The sequence below is a fragment of the Leptonotus elevatus genome, chromosome 8 (genome assembly GCF_054856555.1).
Source record: "Leptonotus elevatus isolate MCC_2025b chromosome 8, RoL_Lele_1.0, whole genome shotgun sequence".
Taxonomy (NCBI): Eukaryota; Metazoa; Chordata; class Actinopteri; order Syngnathiformes; family Syngnathidae; genus Leptonotus; species Leptonotus elevatus.
In genome coordinates, this window is record NC_141246.1 from 9,837,126 (window position 1) to 9,852,157 (window position 15,032).

Sequence of the window (15,032 nt, forward strand, 5' to 3'; positions counted from 1 at the left end):
TCATTCTGTGTGGAGTTTGCTCTCCTGTAAACTGTGTGAATCACTTGTTTCTCTATATGTGCCCTGTGATTGGCTGCCACCCAGTCCGGGGTGAACCACGTCTCTCGCCCCCAAGTCTGCTGGAATAGGGAGGGCTGATCACTTGTAGAAAAACATTCAGACATGTTGTCAAGCCAGAGATTTGTATTTATTGTGAATTCTCCAAAAGGTGGGGCCTGGTAAATACTGTACATACCACGGCGGGCATTTGCACATTACAGGCGGAGATTGTTGCATCTTCTGCTACAAGGAAGCTCAGTAGAGATTTCTAAAGGGTCATAGAGAGAAACTAAGTTTTCATTTTCAGCTACAATAGCACATAGTAATTATGGCAAGTAATGGATGGAATGTGGTCAGAAATGGTAAAACATGCAAGGGTATAGCAGCATGACTGGACATTGTGCACGTCACGTCCCATCCACACCATTTGGCCACGAAAGGCAAAAAATAAATAAATACAAACTACTATCACTTCTAAAGTGTCATGGCAGCCTGTCTGAAAAACAAGCACACAAAGTTATTTACAGTATGTACACTATCGCAAATTAAAATATTGCATCTCTCACACGGCTTGACAAGTGCTGTCACCAGGCAACCAAAAAAAAAAAGAAGCTATTTATAGAACACACTTGTATAGAATTCAACACACTTCAATCATCAGCTTCCACCTATAGTCCTCTAATATAAATATATTGTTTTTATTCTGGTCACATGCACAATAAGCAAAATTAGACTTTGAAGTAGAAAATTAAATATTGAAACTTTTTTTCTTTTTAGCACACTGAAGACCAGGGTATCACTTGACAAGATGGACAAAAGTATTGGGACACCTTGCAATCAAAAATATGAACCAACGCTCCCATTGCAGCTATAACAGCTTAAACTCTTCTGGGAAATCTTTCCAAAGATTTTGGATCATATTTTTGGGTAATGTCTATTTGTGATGTGGTTCCTCTACACCAAACCCACCCAAGCATGCCTTTATTAACCCGGCTTGAAAAAAAAAAAAAAAAAAAAAAAAAAGGGCTTTTAACAAATGGCTCCCAAAAAGATGGATACATAAAAGTAGCACAAAATGTCTTGTTAATATGAAAGACATAATACGGAAAATTGACGTTTTATTGTCTTTTTGCTTGCCCCCAAACCAGGTTGATTTCAGCAAAATAAGAAATGCAGTGCACAAATTAAACTATACTTAATCTTTGGGGTATTTTGATGAAAGTAAGTCACAGACATGTTATTAAAACACCTGAAAACTGATTTAAAACGCATAATGTCTCCTTTAAGACTCTAAAGGGGTCAATCACACCCACAGCTGAGTGACTGTCCCAACACTTTTGTACATATAGTACAAGAAAAGCTTGTGAGTGTTAATAAACTAAAGCGAGGCATCACCGCGGTTTGAGCAGAACTCTGTACATTGCGAAGCCCAGCACGGCAAAGACGGTGGCGCCGACGCTTGCTCTCAGCCAGAAGGTGGAGCTCTTCAGGTCCGCTTGGCTGATATGTCTGCGACAAAGACAGAAGACGCATCAGAATCCCTTCAAAAAAAATTGCTATTGAGGTGTATGAACAAAGAGCTGGGATGCGCAACACAGGATGACATGGAGAAAAATATACATCAGTGACATGTCAAGGATGGAAGATGGTGATGAAGTGGCAATAAAAAAAAAAAAAGAGGATCAAGGGAAGTCAGTTTGATGGCTTACCAGATGAACAAAAAGATATCAACCTAATGACAACAAAAGGAAGACTCAAAATATGAACATTTTCAACAACATGCTGGCTGGAGAACACAAAGAAAAGTAAAAAAATTAAAAAGGGAAGAAAGTGACATGAAAGAATGTGATGACTGGAGGTTCCACTAATTTCAGGTAGTTACTTAATGACTGTTCCAAGGCAGATGTTTTTTTTGTTTGTTGTGTGCAACTTTATGTCTGCACTTTTTGATATATCACTGATTCGGTTTAGGCATAAATTGACCCCCCACATTCCTTATTTGTAATGTGGGGAAAAATTATAATTCAAATTTTATGACTGTCAAAACAATTATTCTGCTTATTAAGGCCAGAGTTTTAGGGCCGCTTGGAAAATAAACAAACAAAGTATATACTACGATTACGTCATAAAATGACCAGAATAAAGTCCAGATATTATTAAACAAACTCACAGTTTCAGGAAACCTTTAACATTCCCTCATAAAAATTACAAATTCATATTTTTTTTCCATTCTTGCTACATTAAACTTTCTCATATTAATTCTTATGATGAGAACATTAATATTTTATTCTTGTACCTATAAATTGTCACTATATCCAAACTTTATTCACATATTCTCTTTATATCTTTATTCTTATATTAGAACTCAAATCTTCTTGTAATTTTAGTACTTTATGAAATATTACAATATTATTTTGCCTTTTTTTTTTATTCTGTTCAACATAATCTAACTTAATTTTCATATTTCCAATTTATTCATTAAAGACTAAATTAGATTAAAGATTCTAACAGAACTTTTTTCTCATGACTGTATTTATTCTAATTTCTTACTCTTATAACATTGTATTCATAATATTACGCCAAGTCTTGTTACAATACGACTTTACTCTCATGCCATTATGACTTAAATCTTGTATGACACCATTCTCATAATTGTGTGATTTTTTTTTCTTTTGTAAAAACTGTAATTTTGGCTGCAATTCAAACTAACATTTAACATTGAAAATCATGTTCAGATGACTCCGTCTGTTTCAAATCTCATTAGATTGTACATTTTGTTCTTTTGGCGCCCAAAAAAAAAAAATCTGAATACAGTTTTACCTCGGCCTAGCTGAGATCATAAATAGTTATAAATGCAATATTAAAAAATTTGGTGGAGGTTCTCATGTAAAGTAACTTGTTTGGAAATAAAAACAAAGAATGACGTATGGATGAGTAGAAAGAAGATCTTGGGTTAGGACCTGCGGAGAACCACAGCGTGGAATTTGGCCCTGACCGTCTGCAGGAGCTCGGAGTTGAGCAGGTTCTGACACAAGCAGAAGGTGCAGCAGTTACAAGTACACATGCAGCGCAGTCGTGCGTGGCTGAGGAGAAACACACACGCACGCAAGAGGATGAAGCTTCAAAAGATGCCATCATGTAGAAATCTGCTCAGAGCTGCCACCAAAAGAAGGGAATCAAAGGCAATAATAACATGAAGACAGCGGCTGTGGTTAAAGTCCAAGAAAATTCAGTTAAATGAACGTGTTGATGCTGCCTGCAGGTTGGGGAAATCTCCGCAGGGATCAAACGCGAGCCCCCTGTGCTTGAGTGGGAAAATATAACAGTGTACTGATGCGTGAAGTCAAGTGAGTGACGCAGCAAAGTGGTGAAACAAGCCCTAACAGACGAGCTTTGTCTGACTCCTGATGTGCACACAAAGGCAATATGTTGAATGCTAAGTCGCACTTAAAGCAGGTGTTTTTTGCTCAGGCCTTCCCCAACAATAGTGAAATAAAATACACTTTTAAGCGACTCTTTTCGAACGCAACCGTCAGGGTCTTTAGACACAAACAAATCAAAAACAGAACGTGTAATTGGGGGGGGGGGGGGGGGGGGACAAAGGATGACAAGAGGGAAGGAAAGATAAATGGGAAGAAAAAAGAAAGAAAGAAAGGAAAGACAATAGGACGAAGAAAGGAAGGAAGGAATGAAAGAAATAAAGCAAGGTATCAACAAAGAAGGAATAAATAAGGGAAGAAAGAAAGGAAGGAAGGTAAGAGCAAGCAAGAAAGGAGGGATGAAAATGTAATGGAGGAAAGAGGAAATAAAGTAAAAATGGGTAAAATGAAGAAGAAAGCTAATGAGGACAGAAATGAAGGAAAAAGTGAAAAAAATAAAGAGGTAAAAAGGATGAATGGAAGTAAGGAGGAAGGAAGGAAAGAAAAAGAGAAAGCAAGGAAGGCAGTAAGAAGGGAAGGAATGAAATAGAGGAAGGAGGGAAAGAAAGCCAGAAAGGAATGAAAGAAACAAATGAAAGGAGGGAAAAGGGATTGCAAGAAAGAAGGAAAGAAATAAAAAGGGAAGGGAAGAAATTAATAACAGAAGAAAGGAATGAAAAAGAAAGCAAGAAAGGGTGGAGAAAATAAGGGCCAAAAAATAATGGAAGAATACATGAAAGAAAATTAGAAAATGAACAATAGAAGGGAGCACAAGAATGAAATAAAAGAAATACAAATAAAGGAAGAACAAATCAAAGGAAAGGAATGAAGGTATTAAAGAAAAATAGCAAAAACAGATGGAAGAATATAGGAAGGAAAAAGGAAAAGGAAGGTTGAAAGAAAGAAAACGAATGAAAAAGAAAGGAAAAACAGCCTCATGTCATGTGAGTAGGCATTTAATTATCCAACTGCAGTTTCAGGAATTTAGGGGTAAGGAATTAACGGGGGCTTTATTTGAGCAAATGCTTTTTTACAAAATATACTAATGCTCAGGGCATTCTTAATTTGTTTTGTACTTGCGTTAAAATGTTTATTTCTTTCACTACGCTTTCACTTAAAACTCCACCTTTAAATACCGTATTAGCTTCACAGACATCATATTAGCTGTGGCGGTAGTGGGCTTTGCAGTTATGCTGTCTATTGCACCACATGGCGGTATCACTGACACGGAAAAGTAATGACAGGCCCCGTTGATTCATTCAAGTGGGCCATTATATGATTCATTTCCATCATAAGATTGATTTAGCTTCCTGTGAGAAGGGACCATACATTGTAGTACCGCAATTTAACTTACGGGTACATGGCCATGGTGCTGAGTCTGGTGTAGATGTCTCTGCTGGGCGCTCCCGCTGTGTTACAGGTGAACGACTGCGGCGGGGGCATTTTGTGCCTCCGACAGAACTCCAGAGGACTGCAGCCGTAGAACTGTTTGGTTTCGGGCAGGTCTGACTTGGACGCGATCATCATGCACGGAATCTTGCCGTCCATGAAGTATTGCTGGGAAAGTAGGGGTGACGTTACTATTTAGATGCTGATAAAAAGAGAACGATTGGCATGGGAATTGTACCTTGAAGACTTTCGCGCAGTAATCGAAGGAGTACGGGTTGCTGACGTCATACACCAAGCAGATGATGTCACAGGCCAGGTCGGCATCACACAGATAGTCCAAGTTAGGGAACACTTCGTGAAACTGAGAAGACCAAAAAAAATGCTGACTTTGGTCTTATTTGTTCTAAACAGGCATGCAAAGGATGGCCCAGGCACCAAATAGCGCTCTTTAACTCATTCACTGCCATTGACGGCTATAGATGTCAAAAATTCATTTGTAACTATTTCTATTAGTTTCACATTTTTTTTCACTTTTGTTAATAAGAATTAAGAACCTAAAAAAATATATTATACATTTAGAACAGATACAAAATTTTTGATTAATAGTGAGTTAACTAGTGAAGTCATGCGATTAATTACGAAAAATTTTAATTGGCTGATTCCCCTCATTTTTAATGGTCTTTAAAAATAATAATAATAATAATTGTAATTATTTTTATTAATCTTTTTATTTTTTCAAGAAAAGATTATAAAAATTTAGGGGCATCAGGGGATTACTTCACTAGTTACAAATTTTATATCTGTTCTAAATGTACAATAAAACATTTTTCTAGGTTTTCATACTCTTGTTAACAAAAGTGGGAAACAATGTTAAACTAATATAAATAGTTTAAATGAATTTTTGACGTCTATAGCCGTCAATGGCAGTGAATGAGTTAATTTGTTTTAAATCGGCACAACGAGCATTTACATCATCAAGAGTCTTGCAATGCATCAGGGAGAGGATAACATACATTTTACTTTTGATTATTGCACCCTAAATATAAAGATAGCCATGAAACTTATAGAGCGACACTTACTAGAAGGTATTTCTCCTGACCGTAAACAAAGGTTGTGCTGATGGCGTAGTAGGATTTATGTTCCTCTTTGATCGTCTGCTGGTGCTGAAACAACAACAATAATAAGGAGTCACAAAAGTAGCAATATCATTACCGTATGTAAAGTCAAGCTACATGCCCTTTTTTTTCATGGCTGACACATTTTGTGGTTTACCATCAGGTTTCTGCCCAAAAAGGCTTGAAGGAAGCCGCTCTTCCCACTGCCAACGTCGCCAAAGACGTTGCAGCGGAAGACGCCGCGTTGTGTCTGCTTCTTTTGCAAGTCAATCTTCTTATCTCTGGTCACTGGGGGGCAAATGTCAAATACGAATCACAGGATTAGTTGGGACCTGTCCCGTGCACGTCACATGCCCACCACAAGTCTCAAGAGGGCGCAGCAATTATTATGTATTAAAAAAATGAAGATGTGTTGTTCCAGTTTACCTGTTATCCCTGCTGCTTGGGACTCTTGCTCAGCAATAATTGAATAACCAAGGTAGCCCAGATACTCCAGGCAGCGCTGCACATCCAGATAAGTTGTTAACCTGGACCAAGTAAACAAAAATAATAAGCTACCAATTACATAAATTAATAATTATTTTAAAAGCATTTTTTTTTTTATCAGAAAAAATACATTCGAAAAAGTAAGAAAACGTGTTAAATACTAACGACATTTAAAATAAGATCAGAAGAAAAAAAATTATATACATAATTTCAAGATACATAATAAAAAATTTTTTTTTTTTTTTAAATAAACATACTTTGAAAATACAGCTAATTTTTCACAAAATAAGACAATAATTATGAAAGACAATTATATATATATGTTTTATTATGCCATTTTTATTTACCACAGTATAGCAAAAGCTCATAAGCCACATTTGATTTTAAAATAGATAGATGGGCCAAGCCATTCATAGATGAGTTCAAGAAACAAAAGCTTAATAAATGAAATCATTCATTCTCATTTTTTACTTTATAATCTATAATTATCTTAATTATAACTAATTACCCTAATAAAAACATGTAGCGGTATTATTTTTAATCAAACCTAAATACAGAACAAAACAATAAGAACAATGTATTTCAACTCAAGGTGGCCGTTTGTAGTACAATCTGGATTGTAAAACTAAATCATCTCAGTCTATTTGTATTTTTTTTTAAATGCATAGAAGCACAATTACTGGAAAATATATGTAGCACAAGGTCATGCTGTTGAATTATTTTGTTTAATTGTTACATTGAAAGCGTTGACTGCTTGCTGTCATTGATTCGTTTTTGTGTTGATCAAGGGTAGATAAAAGTTTTACTTCTTTCTGTCCCCTTTTATTTCTTTTAAAGAATTAAATAATTTTTGGGAATTCAAGTAAAATTGAAACTACTATCCGCAATAAATTATTAGAAAATGAATAAATATATTTAAAAGAAAACATTTTAGGGGGGAAAGCTAAATTAATGTAACAAATATTGCAGGACTCTTCATATGTAAAATGTTCCTTCGGCTGGATTAAAGAACGGCCTCATGACGCCCGTGTGCAATATTTTGCCCATCGCTGTGTTAGAAAAAAATGAGGCCACTCACGTCCACTGTGAGAGATATCCCTGGTAAGTAATCCATCCCTGCTCATTGGTGCACACTGTGTTGTTGACGTCAGGACCCCAGGGCATGTAGGGAAAAACATCAAACAGATCCTTCAGCTCCTCTGGCGACAAGGCACAGTCACGGTCCTGACATAACACAAGAGCACAGCACGTGATCCACTTTCTCTGTCGCACTTTCCCCTCTAAGCTCACTCGCTAATTCTCCTGTCAACAAGTGAAATCAAGCATCAGCGGGGGGTCAGCACGGGCTGCTTCAGTAGGCGGGGGGGCACTTAGGTTACGGACAGTAATGCAGACTGAGCAGCTTTCCAGAGGTGAGAGAACATGCAGCTAAATGGCAAGGATTATACCTTGTCATGTTTGTCGAAGACACTCTGCAAGAAGAGGTAGGCTGTGTGGTTGAGCTCGGTGGTGCAGTCGGGGGGAACTTTCAGCCTGTAACGTCACCAAGAAGTAAAACTGTCAAGGAAACAATCACTTGAGAGGAAGTCAGGAGAAATACAAGGACAGTGACCCCTGAGCTACTATTCATGGTTTGATATTCACATATTTATCAATTCACAGTCTGTAGTCTGAAATCAATTTGGGAATGAGTTCAAACACTAGCTATAGTAGGCGGTGATAATGTAGAAATGAATGTCTGACACACCACTACAGGGAATGTAAAGCCCTTAAACACACTGACGGAGAGAACTGTTGATGACTGCCCAAGACGATCACACTAGAAACACAAACTTCATGTTGACAATGTCACCATAAACAGGACATACGGAGTGAAGAGGTAGTCCTGATTGAGCTCCAGGTCATCGTCGTATCCGAACCTCCTCAGCACCGTCCACGTTGTTTCGTGGCGACCTCGCTGGATGAACAGCGTGTGGAGGAACAAGAAGCCTGGAGAGGGAAAACAAAGAAGAGACACGGGTTCATACAAACACTGATGACAAGACCAAGAAGATGGGACTCGAACATTTGCACTACGAGGTGCATTGGGAACGGTTTCATCCTGCCGAAATAGCAAAATCGAGGCAATAAAAATCATAAAATAAAAATGTGCATGTGTGTGATAATGTGTGATTCTCTTAACTTTTAAGTTCAATGCATTTGCATGTGATCTTGAAGTGAAAGTTAACCTTAAACATTTCTTGACAATAATATGCCATATTGTGACCTCACTAGTCTAAATATGACATTCTGATTAATATTACATTTGTGGAATATGAGTTAAGCAGCAAAATTCTGCCGTTTCTATCCATGTCAGGGGGCGGCCATTTTGCCACTTGCTGTCGACTTAAGATGACATCAATGTTGCTCAGGGCTCAGGCAACGACCAATCACAGCTCACCTGTTCTCTGAGCTGAGCTGTGCCTTCTAAAATGGATTAAAAAAACGACTGGATTTTGCTTTTTAACACATATTCCACAAATGTAATATTAATTAGAATGTCATGTTTAGACTAGTGAGGTCACATATAACATATTATTGTCGAGAATTTTTAGGGTTGTTGACTTCCCACTTAAAGAACCATTTGTAGTTAAAAACATTCAAGTACAAATGCCTTTCGAAGAAATCGCTTTGAAGCGTTTTTATGGAATCAGTTAATAGCTGGTAGCATAAAACTAATGCTTTGTGCTTGGCGGGTGCAAACAGAACCTCCACAAAGTGTGCGTTTGTGTTTTAGGAGCACCAACCTTTTAAAGTAAGCCCATTGTCGCACACTCCATCACTCAAATTCTTCCTCACGACATTTTTCACATCCTCCAATGCCTGCGGCTCCAGTGGCATGTTGAAACATGTTCTCTATGTGGACACAAAATAAATATGTTCAATCTCATTGATTCATCTTTTTGGAATTATTTTCAATCATTTCAGAAAACACAGGAATTACCTGAAAGAAGTTGAGCTCACTATCGTTGAGAATACCGTCGTTGTCCAAGTCAGACACTTTGAAGATTCGGGTCAGTGCTTTTACACAAAGTGGCTTCATCTAGGACCAAAGCACAACTATATTATGCATTGACATTTACAACCAACAAAACGGAGCAGGGGTGGACAACAGGACACATTTTTGTGCCACATTTGATTTTTTTTAGTTTGTGGGCGTGTGAAGCCCTTTGCGACTCTTTTGCGATTAAGGGCTCTATAAATAAACGTGACTTAAACAGACAAATGGACCAAGGTCATTTGTAGATGAGGTGAAAAAATGTATATGCAAATAAGTAAAGTAACGTAAGTAATGCTATTAATAAAATAATAATGCAACTAAATTCCTAATTTTGTTAACAATTGCAATGTGCAGCAAATATTGCATGACTCTTGGGTGGACCATACCCTAACCCGTAACCCATAGAGAAAGCAATGATGAAAAACACCACATCATAACAACTTGTTGAAAATGTGCATAGTTGCTGCTTGACATTTGCGGTCAAGTTGGTATATTAAAATGACAGAGTCGCAGGGTCACAAATGTGTCACAATGAACGAACAACATATTGTTATAAACTACATAGTTCTTCTGGATTATTGTTGTATTATTGAACGCCAACACTTACATCCTTTTTCTCTGGACAGTAGAGGGGGCCTGTGGGATGGAGGACAGCCTTTTGGGCGTAGTAGAACAGCTCAGAGATGTTCTTCAAATTCTTTGCTGAGCACTAAAAACAAGAATGGTGAAAGAATGGTTTACTACTGTGCAGCACATGAGTGTGTAAGAAATAAACCTTAAAGCCTTTAAAGCCAGTGGAATCACAATGAACTTGGCATGGGAAAGTGACAGCGCAAAGGAAACATTCTCTTGGCCCAGTGTGTGTGTCCACGTGTGCGTTAAGTGCGGCCAGACAGGGTATTAAAACACAGGATCTGTCTGAGCACCATGCCAGCTCTGATTATCTCGTCTGCGAAAACACAGGTGATGACCCGTACTTGGGAAATCGAGTATCATTTGTATACTATTCAATACAGAACAAAAAAACAGTTAGAAGAACGGCATTAGCTTAGTCTGTAAAGACGTGGCTTTCCAGGATGGAAAGTCCTTTTGTTGTCCAGAAATCTTTACGGTGGACCCACTTTAATTTCACAGGAAATTGAGATCGAGCCCAACCATGAATAGTGTACTTCCACAAATAATTGATAATCCCCTAAAATCAGAATTGCCTATATAAGATTGCATACCATTTTATTATATCATGACTACTTGGTAAAATAAGATAAAAGATAAAGCACCCACTCAGCATGTGTATATTATAAGAAAAAGGCTGAAGATTGCTTGGATAACAAGATTGATGTTTGTTTTTTTTTGTTTGTTTTTTGGCATGTTCAAAGACAATAATAATAATAATAAATCATGAAAACCAAAAATACAGTTTCTGACTTTTTTTCCCCACATTACAGAAAATCGCAAATAAGCAATTTTCCGCAATTAACTGATGCAGGTTCCAAAATAAATTGGTGAATTTGAGAATGAACTATGAATGTGTAGAGGTCCACTGCACTTCATTGTATTGTGACCACATTAAGTTAATAATACTTATCCGCTTGTGTTGCCATATTAGTGAGAACACTTTTCCCACCTCTACGCAGGTCTCGATCTCGCTGTACTGGTTCATAATGGGCAGGATGGTCTCCATGCTGCTGTGCTCCACCAGGTCAGACTTGTTTCCCACCAGGATGAGAGGAACCCTGGACATACAATAACACACATGAGGAAATACATATTTTAAATGGGACACATTATTCCAAACTTGCCACCACTGTTACATATCAGCAGAATTGACATGTCCGTGCGCCACATAACACAGTGTAGTGCATGAAGTGCTGCCTCTATGCGTGAAAATGATTTTATTGTCTTTTGGGCACTGCTTGTAAATTTGCAGCAACGCACAACTGGACAGCGTCATACCAAGCGTTTTTACCTAAAACAGTACTTTGTTCGACTTATCTAGCTTCATGAGAGAGGCAAAATATTAGAAACAACTCGGTATGATGCAGTGCAGTTCTAAAACAGACAAAAATCCACACCTGCTATCCTTGTCCGTGTTGTCAAGAATGAGCGGGATCCAATAGCTGGTCACCTAACGGAGAGAACAAAAAAGGTGCCATGAGCAATGACATTTCCAAATGTTTAGCATCCATCCATCTATTTTCTACTGCTGACTTCCGTCAGGGGGAAAAATGACTCCATTATATTAAGCCACGTTCCACTCGCTGCTTTTATTTGTAACTATTTATTGCCTGCACAATATCTTTGTTTTAGTGTCTCAGAGAACTTAAGCCTCGGGCGCTGTCACTGAACTGTACCGTTTGACTCCATTTCAACAATGGAATGGAGCCAGGCAGTCACATGACCTCACACAGAAGCAAAGTTTTTAAAGCAATTAATCAGGGCTTGTAGCCGGAAGAGGCACAACCCCTCTGTATTCACATTAAATTTACATTTAATTTACAGACTGAGAAAAAGAACAGCTATGCGTCATCTGTAATCTTTGTCTGCCTAAAAAATGTCCACATTTCAGCCTGCAAATACTCCACATCAAATTAAAAAAATAAAATGTTGTGCTTTACTATGAAATATCTTCCCGATGAACCTGTGCACTGTTTCATGAGTGTAAACAAACAAAAACAAAAAAACTCTAAAACCATTTCTTGAGGCTGAATTTGCCTTAATTTCTGATTCTTTTTAAAAGACGTATTTAATTTATTACCAATTATTCGGCAATATCTAAAGTTGCATATTCCTGTTGTATATTATTGTCTTATTTGAGGCTAATGCTCTCTAAACCCACGCAAGAACGGAGCAAAAATCCAAACTCCATATACCGGTAATTGTCTGCCAACTATTAGCATCATGTTCAAAACTCACCTTCTCTATTGACGTCTTATTGTTGACTGAGTACACAATGCAAATCACATTTGCCTATAGGAAAAGAGACAGTGGGGCAGTGAGTGTCCGCTGAAGTCGGCACTTCACTTTACATAGGACAGGCACAAAAAAAGAAAAGAAAAAAAACCTGATACTGACCTTTGTGATCTCTTGGAACAACTGCTCATCTGTCTGCTCGGCTTCTGCGCAGGGAACCAGAAAAGAAATGTCTAGCATTATAGAAAATAGTCTGGCTTACTCAGTACAATACAGTACATTTAACTCAATATTAATTTAATATATACATTAATTTCACAGGAAGATTCTAACATACAATAGACATCATGTATCTGAATGATTAGCATGAAAAATAGGAGGTTTACCAACATACTGCTTCTTGTTCGTTCTTCATTACAGGCTTCAAATGGTGAGTTGTTTTATTTTTTATTCTAAATGTTGTTTACACTTGTGTGACCGTTAAGAATGATCAAATGCTACTTAAACATTTCCCATGTAGTTCATGAAAGTTTGGGTTTACTAAACACACATTCTTAGGCTTTCAATTACCTGAATAGTCCACAATATGTGTGGGGACTCTCTCTGGAGTGACATCTGCGGGTATGGTTATCTCCTCAGCTCGGTATGGAACCTGACAGAAAACATTCACGTCATACTCTGTGAAGTGTAAGTAAAGATAGTCATTCATCCCTACCACAGTTGGGAACTCCTCGCTGACCAAGGACATGATGAGAGACGTCTTTCCCACCTTGGCTGTGAATCAAACACTATGAGTGAGAATGCACCAAAATACACCATCTGTTGCCCGATAGCGAACAACATACAGTTCAATGCAAAGGTTCATGGACATCTGACCAAATACCAGTGCCAGGCAAATTAAACTATTGTGAGGCTAGTGCCTAAATACTTGAATGCCCCTGGTGGAAATTGAGGATAAAATAATGCTAGATCTTAAATTAAACTGAAAGTCATCACTTCAGTCCCATTTTGGTTGTCCAACCATCCATTTTTCTACAGCATTTACGCTTTTCTTCACTAGGGTTTCAGGTTTGCTGAAGCCTATCCCAGCCAGCCAATCAGCATGTCATATAGTGACAAAGTACCATTGACACTCGCATTCACAACTAAGGACAATTCAGTCTTGCATGATGAACCTAACATGCATGTTTTTGGAATGAAGAAGTCATGTGCTATCAAACTTACACCGTGTGTGAACATGAGTGTGATCACGACTGCAAGGTTATCAATAAGGTCCTGTAGAAATTCAAGATAATGTAATAGTGAATGGGATGCGCATATTGTGGAAAATTAGTGGCATCCAGCTACAAGTACAGCAATGCAGATGGACGTCACACAACTGTGAAATGAATAAAAAAGGTACACTCACGCTCGCCAACCAGTAAGATCCTGACGTCCTTGCGCATCGTCCCAGGTGTGTCGTTCACCCACGCAACTGCCGTACAATGTGTCACACATTTATGCTCCCGTGGGCAAGGAAGATGCTCACAGCCCGGCTAGCAAGACAGCTAGCTAGCCGCTACGTTCGCATGTCACTGCGCCGATACTTAAAATGCTCAACATGAGACAGGAAGTGTTAAAAGAGAAATATTCGTAACATAAGCTGTTTATGCTGACAAGTGAGTCGTAAGCCACAAGGTGACGAGGAGCCTCGGTGGAAGTGCAAGGAGCTCACTTGGCTAATCTGACAGCATTAGCGGGTAGTAGCTAGGCTCATTGACCACGCCCCTCCAAGTCATCTGATCGAGAAGTGGAGCAGATGAGAACGATTTTTCTTTTCTTAAATAAAAAGAAGTCAGTTATTCTTTTTTTTTTTTGTTGCTATGCCGATTTAAATGAATAATTATATATTTTTTAAACATATTTTAAAATACATATATATATATATATATATATTAAGACATCAGCCAACCAACGGGGACGGCTTTCGGTCTAGACTAGTATTAAGCATTTCATAGTTTTATTTTTATTTTATTTAAATAAAACAATTTAAAAATATTCAGAAAAAATGCCCAAAAATATGTTTTTTAATTGGTTGTAATTATTATATATTGACTTTTTTATTATCAAAATTTATTATTTTTAATATCCACTTTAACTTTTTTGTTTGTTTGATCCATGAAGTCCATCTGACTTTTTTAAAACTCAAATCAAATGTTGTCCGTGTGAAAGAAAATTTAATAGAGCACTATAATAGTACTGCAGCGACAGGGTTTGCCTAAATGGTTTGAAAGAGAAAATGGGTCACTTCTCGTCACAGTAACATGCTGTGGGGTCATTTATTAAAAATCCGTTAGGCAAATAATTGTTTTATTATTATTATTTTTTTTTCATTCATGACCTCCCATATAATTTAAACAGCATGGTGGACTTTAGTTAGTAGGTCTGTCTCACAGGGATTCATCTGGATTTGAGTCTTTGTGGGATTGTGTTTACCTGGTGATCAATCCAGGGTGTACCTAAAGTCAGCTGCGATAGGCTTCAGCTCACCCACGAGACTAATATTACTATTATATATTATAACTACTATTTATATTTTAGACTTGTAATGTGTTTTCTTTGTGTTTATATGTTCAATAAAGAACCAAACCAAAC

At 37.6% G+C, this 15,032-nt stretch overlaps 1 protein-coding gene across 2 annotated transcripts; it reads right to left on the reverse strand.

Moving 5' to 3' along the window:
* Positions 1–58: 58 nt before the first annotated feature.
* rhot1b (ras homolog family member T1) lies at positions 59–14,153 on the reverse strand. 2 transcript variants are annotated; one of them, XM_086083240.1, is made up of 20 exons: positions 13,807–14,153; positions 13,114–13,172; positions 12,969–13,050; positions 12,561–12,604; positions 12,402–12,455; positions 11,561–11,613; positions 11,113–11,221; positions 10,096–10,197; positions 9,432–9,530; positions 9,235–9,343; positions 8,317–8,437; positions 7,897–7,981; positions 7,527–7,672; positions 6,389–6,489; positions 6,120–6,250; positions 5,927–6,010; positions 5,086–5,208; positions 4,813–5,015; positions 3,000–3,122; positions 59–1,548 (listed from the first exon to the last, which is right to left on the reverse strand). In XM_086083240.1, the coding sequence occupies exons 1-20, from the start codon at positions 13,841–13,843 to the stop codon at positions 1,431–1,433; spliced, it is 1,983 nt and encodes a 660-aa protein (XP_085939366.1). In that variant the 5' UTR covers positions 13,844–14,153; the 3' UTR covers positions 59–1,430. The 2 variants fall into 2 exon arrangements, with proteins under 2 accessions (XP_085939366.1, XP_085939367.1); XM_086083241.1 differs by lacking the exon at positions 3,000–3,122 and having other exon boundaries at positions 61–1,548.
* Between the last annotated feature and the right edge of the window lie 879 nt (positions 14,154–15,032).

Bases quoted from the DNA above. Each gene is read 5' to 3' on its own strand.
- rhot1b (XM_086083240.1), bottom strand. From the start codon at position 13,843: ATGCGCAAGGACGTCAGGATCTTACTGGTTGGCGAGC. The intron at 13,051-13,113 runs GTAGGGATGAAT...GTTTTCTGTCAG, and splicing joins GCGAGGAGTTCCCAACTGTG to GTTCCATACCGAGCTGAGGA. The intron at 9,344-9,431 runs GTAATTCCTGTG...GTGTCCACATAG, and splicing joins GTGAGCTCAACTTCTTTCAG to AGAACATGTTTCAACATGCC.